Below are 25,697 nucleotides of genomic sequence, written 5' to 3' on the forward strand. Positions count from 1 at the left end.
ATATCATCTGGTATTACAGGCCTTCAAGCATTTGTTGTACGTATGAGCCATTGAGTTGGTCCCATCTTCTCAACTCTCCTCCGGTTCCTACTCAATATTCTTCATTGTGCTGAAATGGAAGGGGGGCTGGAGGCCAATTTTAGATCTGAAAAGGGTGAATTGGTTTGTGAAGAAGCACAAATTCCACATGGAAACTCTCAGAACAATCTTCGAGAGCATGCAAGAAAGGGATTTTTTTAGCCTCTCTAGAATTGTCAGAGGCATATCTTCACATACCGATCCACCCCACCCACAGACAGTACCAACATTCTAAGTTCAGAACCCTTTAATTCGGGCTATCATCTGTCCCCAGTTTTCACAAAAATTCTGGTAGCACTGATAGCACACCTCTGAAGGAAAGGAGTGCATGTCTATCGTTACCTCGATGGTCTCTTAATCCACTCTCTTTCCTTTCAGCAGGCAGCACAAGGTGTCAAGGAGACACTGGAATGTTTGATTCTGTATGACTTTCCAATCTACATACAGAAGAGTCATCTGAAGCCCGTACAATGTTTGCAGCACCTGGGCACTATAATCAACACTCAGACAGGTACGGTGTCCCTTCCAAAGGACAGAATCGTGAGGATCCAGCAAGCTATCAGGTCAGTTCTATGTTCCACTCACTCCAGTTTAATGTCTGGCCTTCTGGGCTCCACTGTAGCCTGTATAGACACTGTTCCCTGGTCCAGGTTTCACTCCAGTCCTCTACAGTGGCTACTTCTGCCTTTCCAGTCGAACATTGTCCTACACCAACACAAGAGAATACTAGTTCCTCAATCAGTAAAGAAATCCCTCCACTGGTGGCTGTTGGCTGCAATCAGGACAGGGAATCCTCTGAAAGATCCCTTGCGGGTGCAAGTCACAACCGATGCCAGCCTCAGACGGTGGGGAGCTCACTGCAGCATGGCAGTTGCTCAGGACAGGTGGTCCATGTCTGAGTCCGTCGCAGCATAATTTGGCTGGAACTTTGGGGGGTCTGCCTAGCCCTACAGGAGTCTGAGCCCATTGTTCAAGGGAGGGATGCCTTGACTCACACAGATAGCATGGCAGTGAAAGCCTATGTTAATCAACAAGGTGGAACCAGGTCCAGATCCCCCATGACAGAGGCAGACCTCCTTCTTCAGTGAGCAGAGAACAATCTATCGTCTCTCTTAGAAGAACACCTCCAAGGGCGGTTCAATATGAAAGCAGATTGGTTGAGTCAACAGGATGTGGATCAAGCAGAATGGAGCCTCCACCCTCAGGTGTTCTCTACTACAGCCCTTTAGTTCAGGACTCTGAAGCAGCAGGTTCATGTCCAGGTATCACACAGAAAGGACAGATTGGATAGATGCCCTCTCAGTGGCCTAGCCCAAGACACAGGGGTATGCCTACTCACCTCTATCTCTCCTATCAAAGGCTCTTCGGAAGGTTTGTCTGGAGCAAACACAGATTATCCTAGTGGCTCCAGCATAGTCCAGAAGAGTGTGGTTTTCTGATTTGCTAGCTATGTCTATTCAGGATCCTTGGCTGCTCCCCTCCAGAAGGGATTTCCTAAGTCAGGAAAGTGTTTTTCATCCTAACCCAGACTGGTTACAACTACATGCATGGAGGTTGAACAGGGCAAATTAGAACAATGGCGATACTGTGAAGAAGTAGCCTCCACCATTTTAGCATCTCAAAGAGCCTCTACAAATTGAGTTTATGAGACCACATGGAGGGCTTTCTGCTGCTGTTACAGATACAAGGGATTCCAACCTTTTAGTGATGGGGTTAGACATTTGCTGGCCTTCTTAAGGCTGGGTTGGATCAGGGTCTGTGGTCAAATATGATGAAAAGGCAGGTTGCAGCCCTTAGCACCATTTGTGGTGCTAACTGGAAAGCTCCCCTATCCCAGCATCCACATATTAGGAGATTCCTTAGAGGAGTCTCCTTACTGAAACCTCCCACTGTGCACAGGTTCCCTTCTTGGAATCATCATAAGGTTCTGAAGAGCTTAGTGAAACCGCCCTTTGAACCACTACATACAGTGCCTCTAAAACTTCTTTTCTGGAAAGTTTTATTTTTAGCTGTCATCACATCAGCACATACGGTGTCAGAGCTCAGTGCACTCTCAGCCAGAAAGGAACTTTGCATTGTTCCATAAGGACTATGTAGTTCTATGCACAGACCCTACATTTGTACCAAAAGTGAACAGCTTCTACCATTGTTCTCAAGAACTAATCTTACCTTCTTTTTGTCCCAATGCTCAAGCTCCAAAAGAGAAGGAATGGCACAAATTGGATGTATGAAGATATATTTGGCCCGTACTAAAGACATTAGAGTGTCTGGCTTTTTGTTTGGTTTCTTTCCACCCAGCCGCTAAGGGAAGAATGGTTTCAGTGGCAACACTTTCACGATGGATCAAAGCCTGCATCTCCCTATGAGGCTTTGGCTGCTGCTGTCCCTGAGTGTCTTACAGCTCATTCCACAAGGAGCACAGCCACCTTGGCTGCATTCAGCACTAACACTCCCTTAATCGACATTTGTCGAGCAGCAACGATCTCCCATTTCCTCATTTGTCCACCGTTATAAGCTGAATACCTTTGCTTCGACTGAAGTGTCCTTTGGCTGGCAGGTTCTGCAGCAGGTAGTCTCTACTTAAATTGAAAAGCAGAGAGAGGCCCGCCCTAAGAAAATACCACTCAGGAACATACTGAGTGGTATCCAGGCTAGGATACCCTTCTCCAGTGTAGAAAAATGGAACGTTGGACATACCATGAAAGTCCCTTTTCTACAGTGGATGGAGGGAATCCTACCCACCCAGATGAAAATTTGTCTTCCTGCTGAGAGGGAAATAATTATTTCAGTTCACTGATCATTTTTATTCAGGTTATTTAAAGGTTGGACCCATGGGGAGTATCTCTCTCTCTTCCTTCTCTATCTGTTGGTTTGGCTGTTTTTTTTCCTGTTGAACTGTTTGATGAGAATATGTGTGCCTTCTGAACTATTTTATTTCTGAAACTGGGAAGCACTCTCCCGCAAAAGGAAGGTAACCCAAGAGCAACCCAGACTAGGAGCAACCCTCCATCCACTGTAGAAAAGGAAACTTCACAGTAATTCCAGCATTCCATTCTGGCCAAGCGTATGCGAGTCTTACAGCGGCAAGCCTTCTGGTCCCAGTCACGCTACCCAATATGGATAAATAGGTATATTCGGGAGATTTTGTAGTAAGCAAATTTGAGCAGCTGGAGGTGGGGGGGCTGAGCAGAACAGCTGTAGTGATAGCAGACATTTCTACTCTTTTTGACTTTTGGACTTCCTTAGGAAACTGGTGGGGTGGTGGGGAAACCCTCTTGGTCATGTGTTTTCCATAACAAAGCTTTTGTTTGAAGTGAATGAGGAAAATCCCTCCAGGAGAGGAAACTTGGTGTGCTCCCTGGAGCTGCTTCTACGTGCAAGGAACTGGTGTTATCAAGGCAAATTTAAAACAAAACTTGCAACATGGATGAAAGCTGGCATACTCACAACAGTGGTCCATGGCACTTGGGGAATCCTAGTATACGTCATTGTCATGTAGATGATTAAAAAGAAGAGTGTAAGCACCCAGTAAAACACTGCCACAAACATTACCCAGCCAAAGACAGGATACAGGAAATATTCTGTTCCAGCAATCAGTGTCCATACTAGCAACCCCAACACCTGCAAATATACAAAGAAGAATGATACTGTTGTTTAGATGGAAGGCAGCACACACACACACACACACACACACACACACACACAGATTACCCTACTTCCAGCATGTGCATTTTCAGGTTTAATTTTTATTCTCCCCATCCCTTGCCCCTGCCAAAAAAGGCAATCCCATTCTACAGATCTGCACTACACAGATCTGCAGCAGCTGGGAGAAACGATGGTGCTGGGGTGGCAGCAATGAACAACCCTGTCAAATAAATGCAGGTTTTTCTGATAAAGTTGTTCCCCCTAGTAGTACAAGGGAAGCTCCTCCTTTCTCTCTGGGTACAATCCTGAAGGAAATGTAAGTCTGAAACTGCTCTGATCTCTTTTTGAACCAGTATGATTTTATCAGTTCCAAACATCTATGTGAACCAGGACTTACACAAAAAAATTATATATGCTGTTTCACATTATAGAAAGATGAGAAAGAATCCAGCCTTGTTATTGTAGCTGTATTACAACATCTGAACACTGCTGAATGCTCATGGCAATGTACAAAACACATATCCTTCCAGATTTAAATATCTAAATCTAAAGAATGCATAGAATTATAGGAATACTCAAAATCCTATATACACACGTATATTCTCTGCTCTTAGTTCTAATCCACACTTTGAAACCTTTCCCAACTTGTCCAGTTGTTGTTGGATGACAACTCCCATAATCCTCAGACAGCATGGCCAATGGTGGGGGGAATGATGGGAGTTATAGAGGGAGAGCAGGGCCATTCCACCAGCCCTGCTGAAAGACTTAATTTCCCCCCTCTTCCCCATTCCTTTTTTCTTTTGTGTTGTATCTTTTTCAGATTGTTAGCTACTCAGGGAGCTGAGGGGTGGCATAAACATATTTCAAATAAATTAATAGTCCAACAACATCTGCAGACCCAAAATTGGGAAAGGCTGGTTTAGTTTAGAGGAATAACTGCTGCATTTTCAGGCAAGCTCAATTTGGCAAGCACATCCAAATTCACTTTAGTTTTCCATTTGTTCCTTGATGTTATATTCACAATCGTTATTCATATACAAGTATTTCATATAATTGCAAGTGCTATTTGATAATTGATTGCTATGAGATTAAATTCAGTAACAGTCAACATGAATATTCACTGTTATGTTTTCATACAGGTTATCAATTGCTGACTATCTTTACTGATTAAGGGCACAATCCTATGCATGCTTAGACAGAAAAAAAGTCCTACAACTCCCAGCATGAGGTGGCTGAGGCATGCTGGGAATTGTAGGACTTTTTTTCTGTCTAAGCATGCATAGGATTGTGCCATTAGAAAATAGCCTCTTCTACCACTGGAGGTCACCATAGTTCCACAGAAATATTTCTTCCATGGTATTAAAGCAGTTTCTAAAACACCCTTTGATGAGGTTTGGTTGAGGTTTTAGCCTTGACCAAACCTACAGTTCTGAAATACAAATAGCAACAATTCAGTTACTTAATGCTTCATATAATCCATATTGATCTCATCTCCAGTAATTGCAAATAATTGCCTCTGATAGTTTTCTAATTAATCTATAATAATGACTAGTTAATGACAACTCTAATATTCACAAGCACATTTGGGTGCAGTAGCTTCTAATGCAAAGATGCTCAGTCAGTGGAGGGCTCAGTCAATTCAGGCGTTATCATTAACCATGGCTTGTCATTATGTGTGAATCCAGAACTATGGGTTAACTATGGGATGTTAACCACAAACAACGGACAAAAGAAACTCATGGTTTGTAGTTGGGCTGCAAACTGTGGGTTGTTTAAATCATGGGTTGTTGTTACATGCAAACGCAGAATTGTGGGATATTCAAGGGTTGTTCTGCCAGGCTACAGAGGCAGTGGACAATATTGGTAAAAAACAAACAAAATAGCCTCCACATGCCAGTACTGCAGTGCCACAAAGGCAGTTGGGATACAGGGAGGCAGCAGGTGGAGGAGGAGGGAAACAACCCAGAGATTGAGAAAACAAACCAATGGCTTGTTTGATCATCTGCCAGAAAAACCCTGGGTAAGGCAAGAAACTATGGTTTAAATAAATCATGGGGTTAGCATCACTTGTGAACCAGGCCAATGTATCTTTATCTTTCCCGAGATGCTAGCTCTGTTTTTGTTGGTCCAGTTGCAGTTGTACTGCTTGTTCCCTGCAAAAACATAGCTTATACGTTGACAGCCAGCCTCAGGAATGAAGACTCCCTTCCTTTTCACCTTAGCCTAGCCTTCCCCAACCTGGTGCCCTCCATGTGTTTGGACTACAACTCCCATTATCCCCAATCAGCATGGCCATTGGGGAAGGCAGATTTAACCATTGTTTAGCGGTACAGGTTCACACATACTAATATATATTTTTAGAAAACAAGTACAGAAGTTAAATCTTGGGGTATCATGACTATCAGCTACCAAAATGCTTTCCATGTGATCAGCATTCTGTACTACTTTCAATTCTTTGTGTATTTTAATTAACCATTAAATAAACTTTTCTGAGGAGTATGTGCATTCTTCAGTATTTGTCAGGCCTAAGATTCTAGTTATATTTGCTTAGTCCTCATCTATGACCCCACCCCCCAATTGCTAAGAAATATGCTCTTCTAGGTACTGTCTGAACTTTGAGGCACAGTTCATTTATTTTGGTCACAGCTTTGAGATATAATGGATTAAGGGGTGTTTGACATTTTCAGCTGGTTCAGGAGAATGGAACACTGTATTTTATTGAGCCTGACAAACTCCAAAATAATATTACACATTTCTTGATTAGAATTTAAAAGGTCAGGCCAGCTCTTGGCTGATAACTTATGCTCAATCTATATCTATGTATAGGTATGAAATGCAGCAAATAGATTTCCACAATGTTTAAATGTCTCTTGCAAATTGATTCAACATTCACAGGCTCAGCCAGCTAAGAAAATATGAGGCCCTAAACCACAGACGTCTAAGGGCCCACACTAGAACAATCCATTCATTATTAGCTAGCTTTCTCATACAGTTTGGTATGCTGAAAAGTTGACTAAGTACCACAATTATGTAAGCCCGACTCATAATATCGAGCATGCACCTACATTTCTTTGTTTTTGGCCTTTGCTGAAGGCTTTTCTTTTTCTACAGGCATTTCCTGATTGATTATTAAATCCCAGCCATAGTTTTATTGATATATTTGTATTCATAGTAAATTATTGTATTTGGTTTTAATTTGTAGTATACCACTCAGGTCTCTTTTGATGTAGAGCACTTTATAAATCCTACAATCAATCAATCAATCAATCAATCAATAAAATAAAATAAAATAAAATAAAATCAATAATAGATTATCCCTTATGTTACAAGGACTTTGCTCCTTTGGTGATTGTCTGAAGAATCCATGCAGTTTCTTGTAGTTTTGTTGCCTGACTTGCTAGCAAGGAAGAAATGAACTTCCATGCACAGGGCCTCCTGCCTAAAAGCAGGAAGACGCATCTGTAAAATCACAATGGTGATGCTTTAATAACTAGTGTAGAAGAGATCATTTTGGCAGGTGTAGCTTATCCCCCTGTAGCAGTGTGGCATGACAAACTGCAGCTGCATATGCTCCTGCCTCTTTGCACAACTATTACACATATTTTATTTCACCACTCTAATCTTCATTTAAAAAAATCTAGACTTCATGGAAACTGAAAACATAAAGGGCATAGCCCAAAGTTGATTTCAATAGGAGAGTTAAATCATATGGTTAACTCTCTACCATTTAACTCAATGGTCCTAAAAGTGCTTAACTTTGGCTATATTGTGTGTATAGTTACTGCTTAATACTTAGAAATTAGAACAGGCTTCAGATGGGCTTTCAGCGATCACCAAAAGCAGTAATTTAGAACAGTTTCAATCCTTTCCCATAGCCTCAAGTCTACACTCCTCCTCCTCCTTACACCATGTTCTTTGAATCTCTATCCTCCTTCCCCAAATTGTAAGAACAAGCAACATTTTTTTTAAAATCCACTTTCTGGAAATAGGTACAAACATTAAACCTGAATATTGTGCAACAAATATAAATAATGGCAGGGGAATGCAAATGGGCTTATTATATGGCACTGGTAGAATTCGTAATTTGGCTCTAAAATGAAAACACAATGCAGGCATTGCCAAATCTCATCGCATAAATATACACTAGGGATTTTTAAAAAATTCAGTTAGCTTGATCTCACAAAGCATATAATCATGTAATAAATACTGAAGACTTGTGGATCTAGTGGTTGTACAGAGGGTGTGAAAAAGAGCTACCATGGCACAGGCCCTCAGCCGAGGAGTGGAACATGAAACATAGCGCATTAGACAGCTGCCTTGTAATGCCAGCAAGTTATTTACTAAATCAAATAGTGTAATACTTATAGTTCACTCAGTCTTCTCATTCATATACAAGCTTTGCAACTGGATATCAGATTCTATGGCATGCTTGTTGGGTACACCATAAGACTGCATTTCATTTTTGACATGGAGGGCAGAGGGTCATATTTTGCAAACACTTTAAAGGGAAAATATGAGACAACTAGAACAGTAGGCAAATTGACAGTAAAAGACTCCCCTTTCAGTACATAGGATTAATCTATTTCTTCAACTGAACAGTACATGCTTAAATTTAATCTATTAGCACAGTACGTGTAATGCTAGTTAATGTTTGACCTTTCACACAAGAGTTGTTTTGAAGTTTTGTTAAATCCTCTAAATAATGTTTCACATGGAACATAATATGTTTCTTCTTTGGACAATTCATCAAAGATAAAGTGTTCTCTTGCACTTCTAAATCTGGAGGGCATATCTCCAAACTCAAAGCAGTGATTCTGAATAGTGAACTATTACCTACTCTTTACCTAAGGAATACTAGAAGACACTCAATAAGAGCAAGAGGAAACTGATTTTAAAAACACAAGAGGTAGTGGTCATTCACACAACAGCTTGATTCATATTCAAGGGTTCCCAACCTTTTCGGGAAGGTGGGCACATTTGGAATTTTGAGAGAGTGTCTTTAGCACTCTCACAAAATGGTGCTCATGCATAAAATGACTACTCACAAAACTCCAATTTCCCAGAAGGCAAACTGGAGAGACTAAAAGAAAAGTAACTTGCCCAAGAACCTAAATAAAAGGCAGTTCTGGAATCTGAGCTCCTAATACAAAATTACTCCATAGAGTCCAAATATAGTACTGGAGGGTAGCACTTTGCTTGGAAGCATGGCAAATAATTAATTGAAAAAATCTTAATAAAATTAAGGGCAGTAAGGGCAGGGAGCCTACTATGTGCCTAAAACAACTGTGGCTGATTTCGCCCTCCGTGATTGTGCCAACCTGGTAAGTAATTAGCTTTCATGACTGAACAACCTACCTCTGGACGTGTGCTCTAACCCCCAGCAGCATGGCAGCGAATGGGTGGACAGTGGAGAGGTAAACCTTGCCTTGGAAAGTCATATAAAATCTTACTGTTTATTATTGCAGGGTGTGCTGGCTGTTTTGGGCTGGGCCAGTCATGCATTTGGGGAGGGAGAAGAGGTGAGTGCTGCCATTTCAATTGTAAAAGGCAGGAGGAGGCATGGTAGTTGTAGTGGAACAGGCCAGTGGAGGGGAAATGAGAGGAGACATTATGTGACTGTTCCTCCTTCTGGTTCACCATCTAGCCAACAGATTCCTGACTGCTCTAGTGAAAACCCATTGGGTCATAAAGTGCTGCTCAATGCCAGGTCAGTAACTGGTAAGAGCTCTTTGATCCAGATGAGCAAGCTGATCTGGCATGTGTGACGAAAACCGGGTGGGCTGGGCTGGGAGGGTCAACTTGCCGCAATTGTGCTCACTAGATTTTTGATGCAGCAGCAGGCAAGATACCATAGGCAGGGAGGGGGAGTCACAGTGATCTATTGTGAATTGAGATACCTTGAGTGACAGCTTCCAAGGTTTTAGCGTATGCACTGGCACTGGAGCACTGAGTCAGGCCTGGGATTCTGTTGGAGTCTTGATGCCTCCCTGCCTGAGCTGATAGAGGTGGCCTCGAAGGTGGTGGTGATGTCTCCCAAACCGATGGTGTTGGGGACGTCAACATTCATGCTGAGGCCCCTCTCATTTGGGAGGAGCTCAGGATTTTGTGCTTCCATGGCAACCCTGGGCATGTCTCGATTAATATCTGGCCCGATGAATGTAGCACAGAATACTCTCAATCTGGTTTTTGGTCACCAGGATGATAGTGGTCTGTTGGTAGGAGAATTTGAAAGAAAGATCATGGACAGATCACTACACAATAAGGTTTAGATATGCTGTGACTCTGAACCTTTGCATGGCGGGTTGGGGGAGGCTCTTGAGATGGGCCACCCCCAATGAATGGATCCAGGAGGATTTCTGAATGTTCTGGGGTTTTCACCTACCACTAGAACTGGTGATCCTGCTGAAGCCTTGGTTGATCTGTGGAATGGAGAAATGACCAGGGCAATTGACTCCTACATGCTCTCTCCTATTGTGCAGAGAGTTTAAGGCAATGAAGCACTTAGGCTCACATCTAGAGCACTGGTGCAAGAAAACTCAGGATGGATTTGAGCAAGGATGGCAACAGCCCATTTAAAGTCCTGCTCTTGTGGTGATGATGGCAACAAAGAAGTCATTCTTTTCTGCCACCACTGCATTAACACAGTGTCATCCAGTGGAACTTTGAGTTGTAAAGGAGCTTTTACATTCTAGGCCCCAGAGTAGTGAGGGGAGTTTTCAGCAAACCTGCTGTGACAAGTTTGCAAAACACTTTGCTGAGAAAAATCACTCATATCTGTTCTGATTTGAGCTCCACATTGACAGCTCCTTTAATAGATGCGTAGAAGAGGGAATTTCAGCAGGTGTAGCTTGCATGACAGGTGTGGAAGCAAAAGAAAAATGTGGAATATAAAATACTGGACTATTTGAAATATGGCCGTCATATAAGCAGTTTCATAAAACATTGCCCTTGATTTTTATTTTTTACTTTCTTCAATCCATTATTATGAAACAAAGGTTAAACAAACTGTTAAACAAGGCAAACACTCCTAGAAACCGATTACAATTGGTCCCCAAAGGCAGTAAATGCTATCTTCCGTTATATGTCTGACTGCAGCTTATGTATCGAGTCAGTGCTACGCCTGAATAAGGTATTTTTGTTGTTGTTAAGGAATGTCTAACAGTGACTGTTAATGACTCTTGACCAAAACTTTATTTACATAGGCCAGTTTGTTTAAAGTATTTCTAACCGCTTCAAAAGAACAATGCTGTATACAGCTGCTTCATTAATAATGGCAATCTCTGCTGCTGTTTTTAGATCTCCACCTTCCTGCTACATCATCTATATATAGCTGGCACCACACCAGTATTGTTCTGTGAATCTGTTTCTTTAACATAGGAAAAGCTTTTACTAATACAGGTTACAAACAAATGTTGAAATGGCTTCTATTGCAATAAAAGCTCAGTATCTCAAAGGAAGACTTAAAGGAAATATATTCCAACCAGACAATGAATGGATTAAATGTTCTCACCAAGATAATATTTTAAAATACTTTTCCCCCCTACATTTTCTGTGTCCCATACTCCTCTGTAGCACCCAGTTTTTAATCAGAGGACTGATTAAAACCTTCATTCATTCATGCTTGTGAAATAAACTACTTTCAGATATTAAGCAAACTGGAAAATAAACTTGCAAGTTCTGCTCTGGATAATTTGAAGCACAGCACGTTCAAGGTATATAAAGTCTCTCTTAAGAGTAAGTCTCGAGTGTTTTCAAATAGTGCAAAGACATGAATTTGTCCACACCCACACTGTGCTGAAGAAACTGCTAATCCAAGCAGTCCAATGAGTAAATTTGGAAGCAAATTATTGACATTGTTTTGGAGGCAATGGCGTGTATTTGTTTAATGTCTAGTACAGCAAAGCACAAATCTGTGTTGAGCTCTCATATTTTCCAGGAATTTCTGATCAATCCTAAAAATTTTGTACTTCAGATTGCTCTACAGTGGCTGTTGAAATACATGGTTCACTGAGAGGTATAATGCACCTCTCACAGGTCAACAGCGTGGCCATAAGCAGCTTTGACCTGCGCGTAGAGCTCTGTATCTATCCATGTATAGGCTTCCCCATTTCATTTATTAATTTGTTATATTTGCTTCCATTAAATGGTGCTCAAGGTGGCTAACTGCTATAAAAGGCCATAACAACTCAGCTTATAAGGCCAAAGCCCTGTCTGAATAAAAAACAACTGCTGATAGAAGGCCATCAGAGAAGGAGGTAGATGGGCCTCCGTTGACGAGGAGTTACAAATTCTGGGAGAGACACTGAGAAGGCACTGTCTCGTTCCCAACAGATGCTCTTCAGATGTCAGCAGGACAAAAAAAAAAGGTTCTCTCCTGAAGACCTTAAAACCCGGGCAGGCTTGTAAAACCTTAAAGTCATGTAAGATTTTGTCAGTCATAAACAGCACTTTGCATTGTGCCTGTAAATGGACTGGTACTGCTGTCATATGGGAGTCACGTACTCTCTATAACCATTCCTGCTCAATAATCTGGCTTCAGCATTCTAAATCAGGTTAACTTTCTGAACATTGTTTGAAGCCAGCTCCATGTACAGCATGTTATAGTAGACCAAACAAGATGCAACTGAGGCATATGTCATGATGACCAGATATGACATCTCTAGGAACAGACACAGTTGACACACTAGCTTTAGCTGTGCAAAAGCACTCTGGGCCACCACCAAAACCTGGGCACCAGGTTCAGGGCTGAATCAAGGAGTATACCCAAATTGCAAACCTGAGTCTTCAAGAGAGTGCAACCCCATCCAAGACAGGTTCAGTCCCAACCCTCTGATCTGTCTTCTACAGACCATGAACACCTCTTTGTCTTGCCTGGATTAAGCTTCAGTTTGTTTGTCCTCATCAAGTCCATTACTGTCAGACATGGATTCAGAACTTGAACAGCTTCCTTGGATTTTGATGGAAAGGACAGAGAGAATTTGTTATTAGTACATATAATGAGAGCTAGCGTGGTGTAGTGGCTAGAGGGTTGGACTGGGAGTCAGGAGATCCAGGTTGTAGTCCGCACTCGGCCATGGAAGCTCACTGGGTGACCTTCGACCACTCACAGACCCTCAGCCCAACCTAATTCACAGGGTTGTTGTTGTGAGGATAAAATGGAGAGGAGGATTATGTACGCCATCTTGGGTTCCTTGAGGAAAAAAGGTGGGATATAAATGTAATAACTAATAATAAATAATATTGGTAACACTGAACCAGATAGCCTCACTCAGTGGTTTCATGTAGATGTTAAATAGGATGGGGGACAAGACAGAAGCCTGAAACACACCACTGGCATGAAACAGGATTTCTCTAGCAGCATCTTCTGAAACCACCCCTCCAAGGACTGGAATCACCATAAAATGGTGCCTCCAAGTCCCATCCCAGCAGTCCAAAAGGATAACATGGTTGATAGTATCAAAAACTGCAGAGATGTCCAGTAGAGCCAACAGGAATACACCTTCCCTATCCAGTTTCCAGTGTATATCATCCAATAAGGTGACCAAGGCTGTCTCCTTCCCATAGGAACATATGAAGCTGCCTTATACCAAGTCAGACAATCTAGCTCAGTATTGTCGACACTGACTCACAGCAGCTCTCCAGTGTTTCAGACAGGATCCTTTCCTAGCCCTACCTGGAGAAGCCAGGGATTGAACCAGGGACCTTCTGCATGCAAAGCAGCTGCTCTACGTACTGAGCTACGGCCCCTCCCCATAATCAAGCCAGGAGCCAGATTGAAGGGGATCTTCATAATCTGCCTCGTCCAGGAACCCCTGGGAGCTGAGATGCCACCATATGTTCAAACACCTTGCCCAAAAATGGAATATTAGAGAGGTCTATATATGCAGGAATTTCCCTGTTCTTTTCTATGAAAAGGACAATACTTGCTATATGGAAAAAAGAATATATGGAAGAAATGTCCCTGTGCTCACATAACTCTTGTATTCACAGAGAAGAATAGGTAGCCAGTTCAAAGGACTCATTTTTAGAGCAACACGATCTTGCCGTCAAGCCAAATTGTTGCCAAAAGCAAATATACAACCTGACCCAGCCCTCCTGCCTAATATTTCCTTCCAAAATGCTTGCCTGTACCCCATACATGTGAAATGATCTGAGGCAACCAGTTTTTATGGGGAAGAAGTAGGATTTCTGCAGCTGTCTCCATTATATCATTAGTGTTGGCAAATGTTTAAGATGAGCATTGTTATACAATGAAGCAATATACTGAGGTTTAGGAATGAAGGCTTATTCAATTTGACAGGCATTTCTGCCTTGTATTTAAGCACTAGCCTGGTAACCATAGGCAATCAAGAATAGTATCCAGGTGAGTGAGCAGACTGGCGAAGGAGGGCTCCATCTTTCTTCTGTGCCAAGCACAGAAACCAAGCAAGCTGTTGGAGACGGGAAACCCCTCCCCTAAACCCAGCACAGACATGCAGCTCTCCATCCCTCTTCTGCCAGCAGGCTAGTAAAATTTTTTGCAGGCTAGTAACTTCTGTGGGGTTACTTACAAGACTGGGCTTATTAAAACACTTAGCCCAGGAAGATAATTTGCATCTACAGATCTTTTTGACATGTTATCCAATAATGAAGAAAAAGCAGTTTAAAATTAAAACTCTTCAATTCAAGGAACTTCCTACAAATGATGATCATGAAACAATAGATATGGTCCAGGTTTACAGCAACACTTTCGTATGGCTACATATGGGAAGGGAAAGCATGCCATGTCTTCAAAAAACAAGTGATCTCCCAATAAGCGATTAAGGGGAGCTTTGGATGCATGATCCAGAGTCCTGCACTGATACAATGTGTAAGACTAGGCTACAGAGCTAAGTAAACCAATGAGATGTCAGAGTTGCCTCAATAATTATTTTTGCCAGCTTTACTTGTGCCTCTAACGCAACCCAGCACCCTCAAGATGTGTTGGACTACAACTCCACTCTCCCCTGCCAGCATGGCTTACTCAACCCAGCACCCTCCAGATACAACCCCTTGGCCATGCTGGCTGGGGCTAATGGGAGTTGTAGTCCAACACATCTGGAGGGCAGGTTGGAGAAGGTTGCTCTAATTGCGGGTTGGGGAAGGTTGCTCTAACAGCTCACACAAAGAGTCTACTCACAAAGAGTGTAACACTGATTGATGAGACTCCTGGAACTTCAGTCAGCTTTCCTGTTTCAGAAAGCACACCTTGCTGAATGAAGGCAACCTTCAAAATTCCACGCATTCCCTTTTCCAGTGTTATACTGTTTGTGCAAGTAGAACAATTCATGTGAGGAGTTTAGGGCACAATCCTACATATATCTAGATAGGGAAAAAGGCCTACAACTAAACATACATAGAACTGCACCTTAAATGCACAAGTTAGCTGGGAATAGCAACTCTTAAGCAGAGTACTCAACTCTTTAATTCCAACTAGAACATGATATCATAAATTAGTGACATGTTTGTGATGTAATGCTTTGTAAGTGCTCCAGCAGTTCTTGGACAAATGGAGAATTAAAGAACTGCCACATCACCTCTGCTTTCTAGTGCTAAGATAAGACATTTATCTACTGGGAAAGGAAAACAAATGGAGACAATTTGGTCAATTATATTGACCACTGGACCTACAGGAGCTCATTTGACATTTAAAAGTTGGTATGTCAAGATTGTCGCATCCAATATTGTTAGGCATAGTACACTATGCAGAGCCTGAATGTATCTCTTCTCTCAACCCAAAGTTTAATTTTTCCTCCTGTCATGCAGGAAGAGACAGAAGCCAAATAACTACTAAACTGTATATTCCCCCCAAAATGGAGGAGCAGCCAATATTAGTTATTTGTCCCAGTAGCCCTTGGTACAACCTGAAGTCTGTTTCATGTCTAGCTGAGGCTAATCTAATTAAGTATGCACAACTCTTCCTACTCTCCATTTTAAGACTGTCACAAACCGTAAACATATGGGCTTTAACAGTGTGCCTTACCTTTTTCCCCTCCTTTTTGTTTAACATCCACCCTGGAAAAGAATTCTGGAGAAAAGCTCGCTCACAGCTTTGTGACATTTTGGCTTGTCCTAATAAAGTTATTGCCCTAATGTGGCTTTTGGTTGTTGTTGTTTTCCTAATGGACCAACAGTTTTTACAGGTAGTTGTGTGTGCATCTGACAGTGCTCATCAATGGAGTTAACAGAACAATTGCCTACTACTTTATGCTGGGGTTTTTGTTACTGCTTTCCTGGAAACTATACAAATTACCGTCAGTATGGTGGAAGGAAGTTAGGGGCATGTAAGTCCTGTGGATTGCAAGTGGTAGGGAGGGATCTTGCTATACAATCCCGCCATCAACATGGCATCCTGGCATGACATGCCATCCTGGCAAGACACACCATCTGGCTCACTCCATTCACAACTTCTCAAATCCAGCATAGAAGCTGAAGGGAGAGCAGATGACCAGAGTATCTTGCTTACTCCCATTATCCACATTGGCGGTCTGGTTTTTCCCTTTGTGTTTGGCTTGCCTAAGGTAAAGCAGAGGTGAAGGGAGATGGAGAACAGGCCACACTAAGGGAAGGAGGTGATCTCTAAGTATTTTATCCCTAGGAATTGTTTTCATACCCAAACACAATTTGCCAGAATCATCACTTTACTATTTTTCTATCTTTTTATAGCTATTCTTCAATTACTGGAGTTGCTTTGGACACCAGGTTCATGCTATAGCAATGAATTTTTGCTGGACTAGTTTATTTCTGATAAGCTTTTGGTGCTGCTGGAATACATGTCTCAACAAAATATAATGGTTCTTTGGGTTATCCAAAAAGTTTATCAAAAATAAACTAGTCAACAGTAAGTCCATGAAAGCCTATGTCATAATAAATGTGCTAGCCTTAAGGGTGCCACAAGACACCTTGTTTTGCTGCAACAGACTGAAAACAGCTACCTCTCTGCAAGAATTAATCAGAAATGTATTACATTTCAAGGATAATGACTTCCCATGTTTTTTAAACCTTTAAAAATTAATACCATGTGTATATAAAATCGCCTTTTCATTTGTACCCTTTCCAAAATAATTAACTTGAATAGTATCAATATAAGCGAAACATAATAATTACTTTTACTTAATCAATAGGATTTAATATTTGGAAGGCTCACAAAAGTATATGACCATAGCACCTTTCTTGAACCTTCAGAGGACTCTGGTCTCATCTTAGATGAGGTGGTCTCTGTTTTTTCATGATTCCTTCTTTCCCAAAGCTCTCACTCTGCTGTGTATTCCAGGATGTTGGGGAACACAACCACAAATGGGACATCTCCCTTATTTCAGCTATTCTCATCTAATTTTTCTTATGTGTTGTTCATATAACAACAATTACAGCAAAGTTTGTCATAATTTCTCTGTAAGTCATGGAAAATATAAGTTAAAAGGGGCACTCCATGTATACTGTTTATTAAAATAAAAGGTGCAATCCTATGGTGATAAGCGGCCACTTCTGAACTTGGAGGTGACCGCCTATCCAGTGCAGGGCAGGATCGTCCCCTCTGTGCTTCAGCCACCCTGCATTTGCGGCTAGACAGGTGATTCAGCTGTCTAGCTGCGGGAAGGCAGAGTGGGGGAAGCAGCTGCTGGACCGATACATAGGACGTGTCAGACTGGCATTTCTGCCTTCCCTGACCTGGAACGCCCCCCAGAACACCCCGTTTTCACCGCTCCACACTCCTCTTCCAAGCGCGAAAGACAGAGTGGTTCTAAGCTGCCTACGAGGCAGCGCAGGAGGGGAGGAAGGTCAGTTCTCCGGGAACCAACCTCAGAGCGCAAGCTCCAAGGTCGGTTCCCCGGAAACCGACATATCCTATGGCCATCTAGCCGCTGACTAGCAGCCATAGGATTGCTCCCTAAATTAAGTTCTGTAACCTCTAGAAACCAAAGGCACAATCCAGGCATAGTTAAGCAATTTTAAGTCCCCTTGATTTCAGTGTGTCATGTGCTTAACTTTGCTGGGATTATCCTTCTTAGCATTGTCTAATTTATTCTGCAATTCTGACTATTTTCATCATATGTTCTTCTTCTACGCCTGGAGAGAAACAAGAACCTATAAGACCACTCTGAACTACTGGATATCTTTTTCAACAACTCTGGCTTCTAAGATGGTACCACACACTGAAACAAAAGCCAACATACAGTCAAATCAGTTTTGAGACTGTTGTTCTTTCACACAACCTTATAAGGAAAATGTTGATGCCAACAGGTAACTAACTTAAAGAATTCAGCTTCATTTATCACTTGTGTGTGATAGAATGAATTTTGACAGGCCTCAACAATGGGACTTTCAAAGCAGGCCATTACCTTTCAGATATTATCTTGCTCTGCAAATATTTGCCCCGCAAACCCTCTTCTGCTGGACAAATGGATGAGCCAATTGGTTTAGCACAATGTGCCTGGCCATTTCTGATGATAACCAGATTCTAGAAAGAAATCCCCAATAAGCTCATTAAAGTATTGTGTGTCCCACTGTACAGCTTGCTTATTCTAACAGATAAAGGATTAGTGATTCCTTGCTCTTATACATTTCTTATATTTAAAAATAAAGGGGAAAATTTAACACACATTGGTGGATATAATCAGTTAATTTGTCCTTACAAAGATCACAGGGTTAAAGACTGATGTTTTAGAAAATAAGGTGAGGAATCTGTACTTATGCAAGTTTAAAAAGTACACAGTTGAGTTGTCTATTATAATTCAGAGTTTCTTTGTATTAGTGTTATATGTGTGCTTGTTGGAATTAAAATACAGCTGCAATATATGAAAATGTGAGAGATTTGTTAGTATTTCTTCATATTTATTCTGCTTTCTGTCCACATAACCACCCACCCTAAGAAAGAAATTCGACATTTTCCCCATATACCATACGTAATTACTAGGGAAAGCTATCTATATAAAACTGGAAACTGGTGGCAATTCTTGAAAATTCATCATAATGACCTTACAATGCTGATTTTTTAAAAAGAAGTTAGAAATCAGGTACTTATCAAATAATCTCAGAATATTATATATTGTATAGGTTGTGAGAAAAGCTATACACAATTCAAGAATTCTAATGAGAACAAGAAAAAAATATTTTTAAAAATAGTGTTATTTTCTGACCATTTAGATTTATCAATTATCTTGTTCTGTAGAAAGTAAACTGCTTTTCTTGAAAATGAATTTTTCATCCTAAAAGTTCTTTTGTTAGAAATACGTGTTTTGCAGAACTAGTATTTTATGACAATGTTATCTTTTGCCACAATGTAAAATTTCAGTAAAATATTTGCTCAATAAAGTTTCATAGATAGGGATGCACACAATGCAGCATTTCAAAAAAGATGAGGACTTGGGATCTCCTATCGGTGTTCAAAACTTAAAAGATGAAATTAAATGAAAACTGGAAGAGATTCCCATCCCCTTCTATAAAAACATTACTGTAAAACACAGTTTTTATACTAGACCAACAGCCCAATCTCATGTTCTGCTACTTTGCAGCAGAAACATCCCAGCACAAATGTACAAAGATTGTTCACTGCTTTTTTCTGCACAAGTACCTGGGCCTTGTTTGAATCAGAACCCACTAGGGCGTTGGTCCATTTTTTAAAAAAACCACCTGACTCTCCTCCACTTGGTGAAAAGTCACCAAGCAGTATTGCTGCTGTTAAATGGAGTTTGGCTGGGGTGGGAGCAAAATGGATAACAAACTGATACTGGCAATCAACTGAATGGAGATGGGTGGCTGTATGGAATTAAGGAGGCTGGGAAAAATTAAAGGTATCCTGGGGCATCAATGAAGAATTGCTTCAGAAACTGCAGCTGATCAAAACGCAGTGGCCAGCGTGCTTTAGGCCAGTACCTACTTTTCGGATCATATCACACCAATGTTGTGTCATTGCGCTGGCTTCCTAATCATTTCTGGGCCCAATTCAAAGTGCTAGTTACTATTTATATAGCTCTAAATGGCCTGGGACCAGGATATCTGAAGGGCTGCCTCCTCGTATATGAACCAGCCCATCAGTTATGATCATGATTGGAGTCCCTGCTGTATGTTCTGTCACCAAGGGAGGTGTGACGGGCAGTTAAAGGAGATAAGGCCTTCTCAGTGGCAGCACCCTAGTTGTGTAATGGTCTCAACAGAGGTTCAACTGGCCCTTTCGTTAATGGGTTTTATATGGGCAGTCAAGACACGTATTTTTTCCACTAGGCATCAACAAAGATTTATAACCTGTCTTGGAAGATGACCTTTTGTAGGCCTTGGGATTAAGGCCTGCCCTTGCTTACAGACAGGTCACCCATCCCCACCTGAAGCAACCACTCACCAGCAAAAATGGACCACTCAAAAGAGATAAAAATAAACCCCAGCACCAACTCTGTTCCCATATCCATTCAAGTAACACTATCAATGGGCCCAGCAACAATAGCATATCATCAAGGGCTCATTCACCTCTACACATTGCCTAACCTATTGCATGCCATCATGTGCCAGCAATGCACGTGTCCATTTATATTGGAGTGCCTCTGCAAGAAAGAATAAATGGTACACAAAGCAGTCATTAAAAATGGTAACACTCAAAAACCAACAGCGGAAGCATTTCCATCTCCTTGTAAAAGGCTTCAAAGTTGCCATCCATCAACAATTTTTTCAGAGAGGACTCCAGCATGAATGAAGCTAGTGAAGAGTTGGGATTTGCTTGTGGTGGAAGGAGACAGGGAGTGACTAGTTCACTCCAGAAAGTAATTGTTCCTATTTAGATTTGAATGTCCACTATTCTAATTCATCACCAGTAGGGGTGTAGGTAGGTCAGACTCTTGGCTTGGATCTTCCTGTCATTAATGCTCTGAATAAGATGGCACACCCACTACTACCTCTAGGATTGCTGGGCCTTCTGGTCTCACTTTGTAGTAGCAACCATTTTCCTCCCTGCCCCACCATTCTTCTGTCTGTATCCATGAATATTCCTTTCAGTGGAGAACATAAGAAGAGCCATGCTGGATCAGACCAAGGGTCCATTTACTCCAGCATTCTGTTCACACAGTGGCCAACCAGCCATCAACCAGGAACGCACAAGCAGGGTATGAGCGCAACAGCACCCTCCCACCCATGTTCCCCAGCAACTGGTTTACATAGGCTCACTGCCTCTGGTACTGGAGGTAGCACATAGCCATCAAGACTAGTAGCCACTGATAGCCTTTTCCTCCAGGAATTTGTCCAACCCCCTTTGAAAGCCACCCAAACTGGTGGCCATCACTGCTTCCTGTGGTAGCGAATTCCATAGTTTAACTATGCGCTGTGTGAAGAAGTACTTCCTTTCATCTGTCCTGAATCTCCCACCAATCAGCTTCATAGGAAGACCCCGGGTTCTAGTATTTTGAGAGAGGGAGAAAAATGTCTCCCTATCCACATTCTCCACACCATGCATAATTTTGTAGACCTCTATCATGTCTCCCCTTACCCTCCTTTTTTCCAAGCTAAACAATCCCAGCTGTTGTAACCTTCTCTCATAGAGGAGATGCTCCTGCCCCTTGATCATTTTAGTTGCCCTTGAAGGACAACCATGCATCTAATGAATTGGGCTCTGGCCCACAAAAGCTAATTCCACGAAAGGCTTTTTAGGTGCCACAAAACACTTTGTATTTTTGCAACAACAGATGAAGATGGCTACCAACATTCAGGAAAAATGAATTTGTATCAAACCAAATTGTTATTGTATATCAGAAGTATTGTCTTCCAGTATTTCATAAACAACTAAACAGATCCACATCAATATTATGCAGTACATAAATGTCAGATGACATTTAAAACGATCATGTTAATTATGTTTATAACTCTATAGCCCAGCCTAACCCCACCTGGTACCCTCCAGATGTTTTAGACTACAACTCCCATCAGTTCAGTCAACATGGCCAATGGTCAGGAATGCTGGGAGATGAAATCCAAAACATTTGGAGGGTACCAGGTTGTGGAAGGCTGGTACAATCTATCAACTTATTGCTCAGGATTTGTAAAAAATCTTGGCTGCACACTGATTGCAAACAAGGTCACTTTACAAATCACATGCTTAACACTATCTAAACAGATGGGAGTTCAAAATTTGGCCAAAACAGCCAGCTGGCCTGCAGATATGTATTCAGAAGTGTCTCTCTCAGAGATGCATAAAAGGAGCAAATTTGCAAGATTCCTAAAAGTAACACAGCAGCTATAGGATTCTCTAGACTGAGCAAGTACAGTTATATGTAACAACCTATTTTGTGGCTACAAGTTCTTCAATACTGAATCACTCACCATGATATGGCACTGATTGTTCAATAGACTGCTTGGAACTAAATAAATGCAGGTGCTGGTTCACAGCTTCAATCAAAATGTACTAAGAACAATGGTTCATTTGTTTCTGCTTTCTGTCTCTATGGTATCACTCCTTCAACCTACCTGATATTTGGTAGAGCCTTATTTACAGGAGCCTTGACCAGCCTGAGACTGAAACTTAAACTAAGTATGAGCAATTTCTTTTAAAGCTGCAATCCTGTACCCATTTACCTCAGGTTAAGCCTCACTGAACTCAATGGGACTTACTATTAGTAAACTTGCATAGGATTAGATTGCAAGTCACATTGATTTAATTCAGCCTTCTCCAACCTAGTGCCCTCCAGATGTGTTAGACTACAACTCCCAGCATCCCAGCAAAGTTCGGGAAGGCTGATTTAAATGGGTACTTAGCTCTGTCCCTCTGAAACCTCTGGATCTCCAAGAAGTAGGAATGGAAAGTGGGGCATTAAAATGTGCCAATCAAAGCTAGAGCAGTAGTCTATAAGTATCCCTTTGCCAGTAGAAGGAGACTCATGTCTTTGCTGTGGCACTAGAACTCTGTACTGCAGGCTCTAGAAGCCTCACTTTTGAGGCCAAATTTTGGTAGCAAATAATGCTGCCCGTTCTTGACACAGCTTACCTGCCATCATATATCTGAGTAAGCTGTTGAAAAAATAAGTCTCCCATCATTTCCTTTGGATCAGCAAATCAGACAGACCAGGGTTTTCAAACACTTGCTATTTCCCCCCAAATTCTATCTTTTTTTTTCTCTAGAGAAAAAATAAATCCTTTCAAATTCCATACCAGAAATGCAACAAGAGAACTCTAACACAGTATTTTGCAAGAATTTCACCAAGCTTTTGGCTATCCTACTTTTTCTGAAATAATGCCACCACTGAGTCAAGAAGTTAGGTTTCAATAGTCTCTGAACATTCAGCTTAACAGTTCCTTAAAAACAGACCCCTCCTGCCGAAAAAGAAAATGCTTTGATAAAGACATCCTTACCTGAACATTCTGCCAAGCTTGGAACAGCTTGGAAGTATGTCATAATTTAATCATAACATTACTGGGAAGACAAGCATATGCATTACTGGGGTTACTACAGGCCTAACAGGAAGAAATCAACCAGGGAAGCTTTTCCCAAAAGATACAGCAATGGGGAAAGCTTTGCCTGTGGATTTCTACTATCATGGAGCTGCTAAGGGCACAGGGCCTCCGTAAGAAAAATGGTATCATCCATATTAGTGATCTATTATTTTGTGCTTTGACTGGGGCATTGTGAAAAATGCATACCCCTTTTTGAGTACTGTCCCTCCTTCTACAAGAACACATAATTTTTAAAAAACTGGCCCAAACTTGCTCTACTAAAGCAGTAGACTCCTTCCTTTCTAAATTTCAGAGCAATATATCATCTCTATTCCATAGCCATGAGCCAAAAAAAATCCTGTGTACACTCTTAGTTATTATCCCTTCCACCAAGCACATCTTATCAAACAAGAGTAAAGGGCATTTTGAGAATCCTGTTGCAAGTTTTGAGAGGAAAAGCAATTTGAAGAAGTGCATTTTCAAGAATGCAAACAGAATGATAAAGCCTTATATTTCAAATACTTTAAAGGTGAATTGGGCAGGGATGTGGGAGAGGGCTCTCTCAGCAGCTGCAGCCAAGCTCCAGAACCACCCTTCCCAGAAAGGCCTGTCTACCTCCCTCTCAGTAAGCAAAGACCAGTGTTGTAGTGGCATTAGGGCTCACAGAGTGGAAGTGCCAGGACTTCCTGATTAGCATGGGCATGACACCATCTGCCACCCCCCTGTAGCTTTCCTGTTCCCTCTGAGTTTAGCTGTAATCCTCACAGTAGCTGCAACAACATTATTGTGAACTATCCCTCTTGTAATGCAAACTATTTGGGGGTGGCTTGGTTTTGAATGGGCAATTAAGACTCATTAGCTTTACAAAGGACCCACTCCTGGTGGAGATGAAAACTGCTAGAACTGGTTGTGTTGATATGGATCAACACAAATGTTATGCATTTGGAGGGCATAGCTAGGGGACTCTGATGAGTGCCTGCACTTCAAAATTTATTGCTACACCATTGGCAAATATCTTCTTGTTAAGATAGACAGATCATTAGCCTGTTGGGCTGATTAATTAGCTTCTGTTTTTATATGTTCTGTTTTTTATGATGTGCATTTTTATTGTATGGCTATTTTGAGTTTTATTTATTTTGAGTTAGCCGCCTTGGGTGCCTTGCATGGAAAGGTGGGAGAAAGATGTAAATAATAAGATAAATCTAAGAAAATATTTCATCATGCTGATTTCAGAATATCCTCAACATATTAAAACAGAATCTCACCTATATCGCAAAGATGTTAACAGTGCAATCTTATATATGTCTACTCAAAAGTATGTTCCATAGAGTTCAATGGAGCTTACTCCCAGGTATGCAAGTAGAGGACTGCAGCCTAAAACCCATCCTCAGTGTGATGATCTTCATCCCTCCCCCGTCACACACACAAGCGCGCACACAGTTTTTGATCAAAGTAATAACAAGGGGACTTTCGCTCATTGCTACCAATTCCTTGCCAATATTCTTGGCTGCTAATAGCACATATCACAGTGCAAACCTATGCATGTCTACTTAATTCTAGTCCCGCTGAGCTGAATAGTACTTACTCTCAGGTAAGGGTATATATGATTGCAACTTTTTAAACAGAATTCTTCTCCTGCACTGTGAAGCTATTTTATCCTATTGGCTGCTTTGGTTTGGAAACAATGGGGGGAGGGAATTAGGCATGCCACTAACTCATTGTTGATCTGCAAAAGTACAGTCGTTTTTCAAGACATCAAGATATATGCAATCAAACAAATGGCCTTTACATCATCATCATCGCCAAACGGTTAAGCAGAACAATTCATAAAAGCTAAAGTAAAGTGCTTACAAAAAGACAAGTGGAACAAAGTGTTTTAGATCCCCGATCATTAACCACTTCAATTTAATTTGCACTGGGGGTGGAGCACATCAAAAACCTACTGTGGCACTCAATATAATGTTTTGGAGTAGAGACTTCAAGACTGTAGTGGCAGTGTTTCTGATGTTATGTGTACGTTGTCTGATTTAACTAATTTATGGATCACTGTTTGAAAATAAAAATATTTTCTGCTATTGAAAATGTTTCCATTTTATTTCAGGGGTCAGAGGTATACATTAAAAGCATTTGGCAGCAACATAAAAGCACCCCACAGTCTCTAACAACTTGCAGGAAATTTGGCAGAGCACCACACAGTGTGTCAGTTAACGAGTGTTGCAGGCGAGAGCTACCTCCTGATTGTTCTATAAAGCAGCTTCAGAGGTTCAGCCCCTAAGTGTGTAAATAACCTGTTAACAAAGGTGGGGGGGGACTGCTATAGTTACATGTTGATCTCTGTGGGTGGATCTTTATACTCACATGGAGTTCCCATGAAGTAATGGTTTCGCTTGGGATAACTCTTTTACCTCAGAGCAAATAACATTTATGCATTTATCTAATCTCAATAAAGTAAAATATCGTGCTTTAAAGCAGCCCTTGCTCTACACGAGAGGTTACACTGCCATCAAAGACACACACTATGCTTCAGCCATTCAAGTTAGCTATCTTAA

At 41.4% G+C, this 25,697-nt stretch overlaps 1 protein-coding gene across 2 annotated transcripts in view; it reads right to left on the reverse strand.

Moving 5' to 3' along the window:
• Positions 1–25,697, reverse strand: part of CMTM8 (CKLF like MARVEL transmembrane domain containing 8) — a 43,408-nt gene that overhangs the window by 7,575 nt on the left and 10,136 nt on the right. Inside the window, exon 2 of one of the 2 annotated variants that reach the window (XM_084858264.1) lies at positions 3,526–3,699. In XM_084858264.1, coding sequence (XP_084714390.1) covers positions 3,526–3,699 — 174 coding nt within the window. The remainder of the gene's footprint in view (positions 1–3,525; positions 3,700–25,697) is intronic. The other variant, XM_084858265.1, reaches the window with a different exon arrangement.

Source organism: Heloderma suspectum, chromosome 5 (assembly GCF_057233095.1).
Source record: "Heloderma suspectum isolate Gila_16-S chromosome 5, 16-S_ref, whole genome shotgun sequence".
NCBI classification, from domain to species: Eukaryota; Metazoa; Chordata; class Lepidosauria; order Squamata; family Helodermatidae; genus Heloderma; species Heloderma suspectum.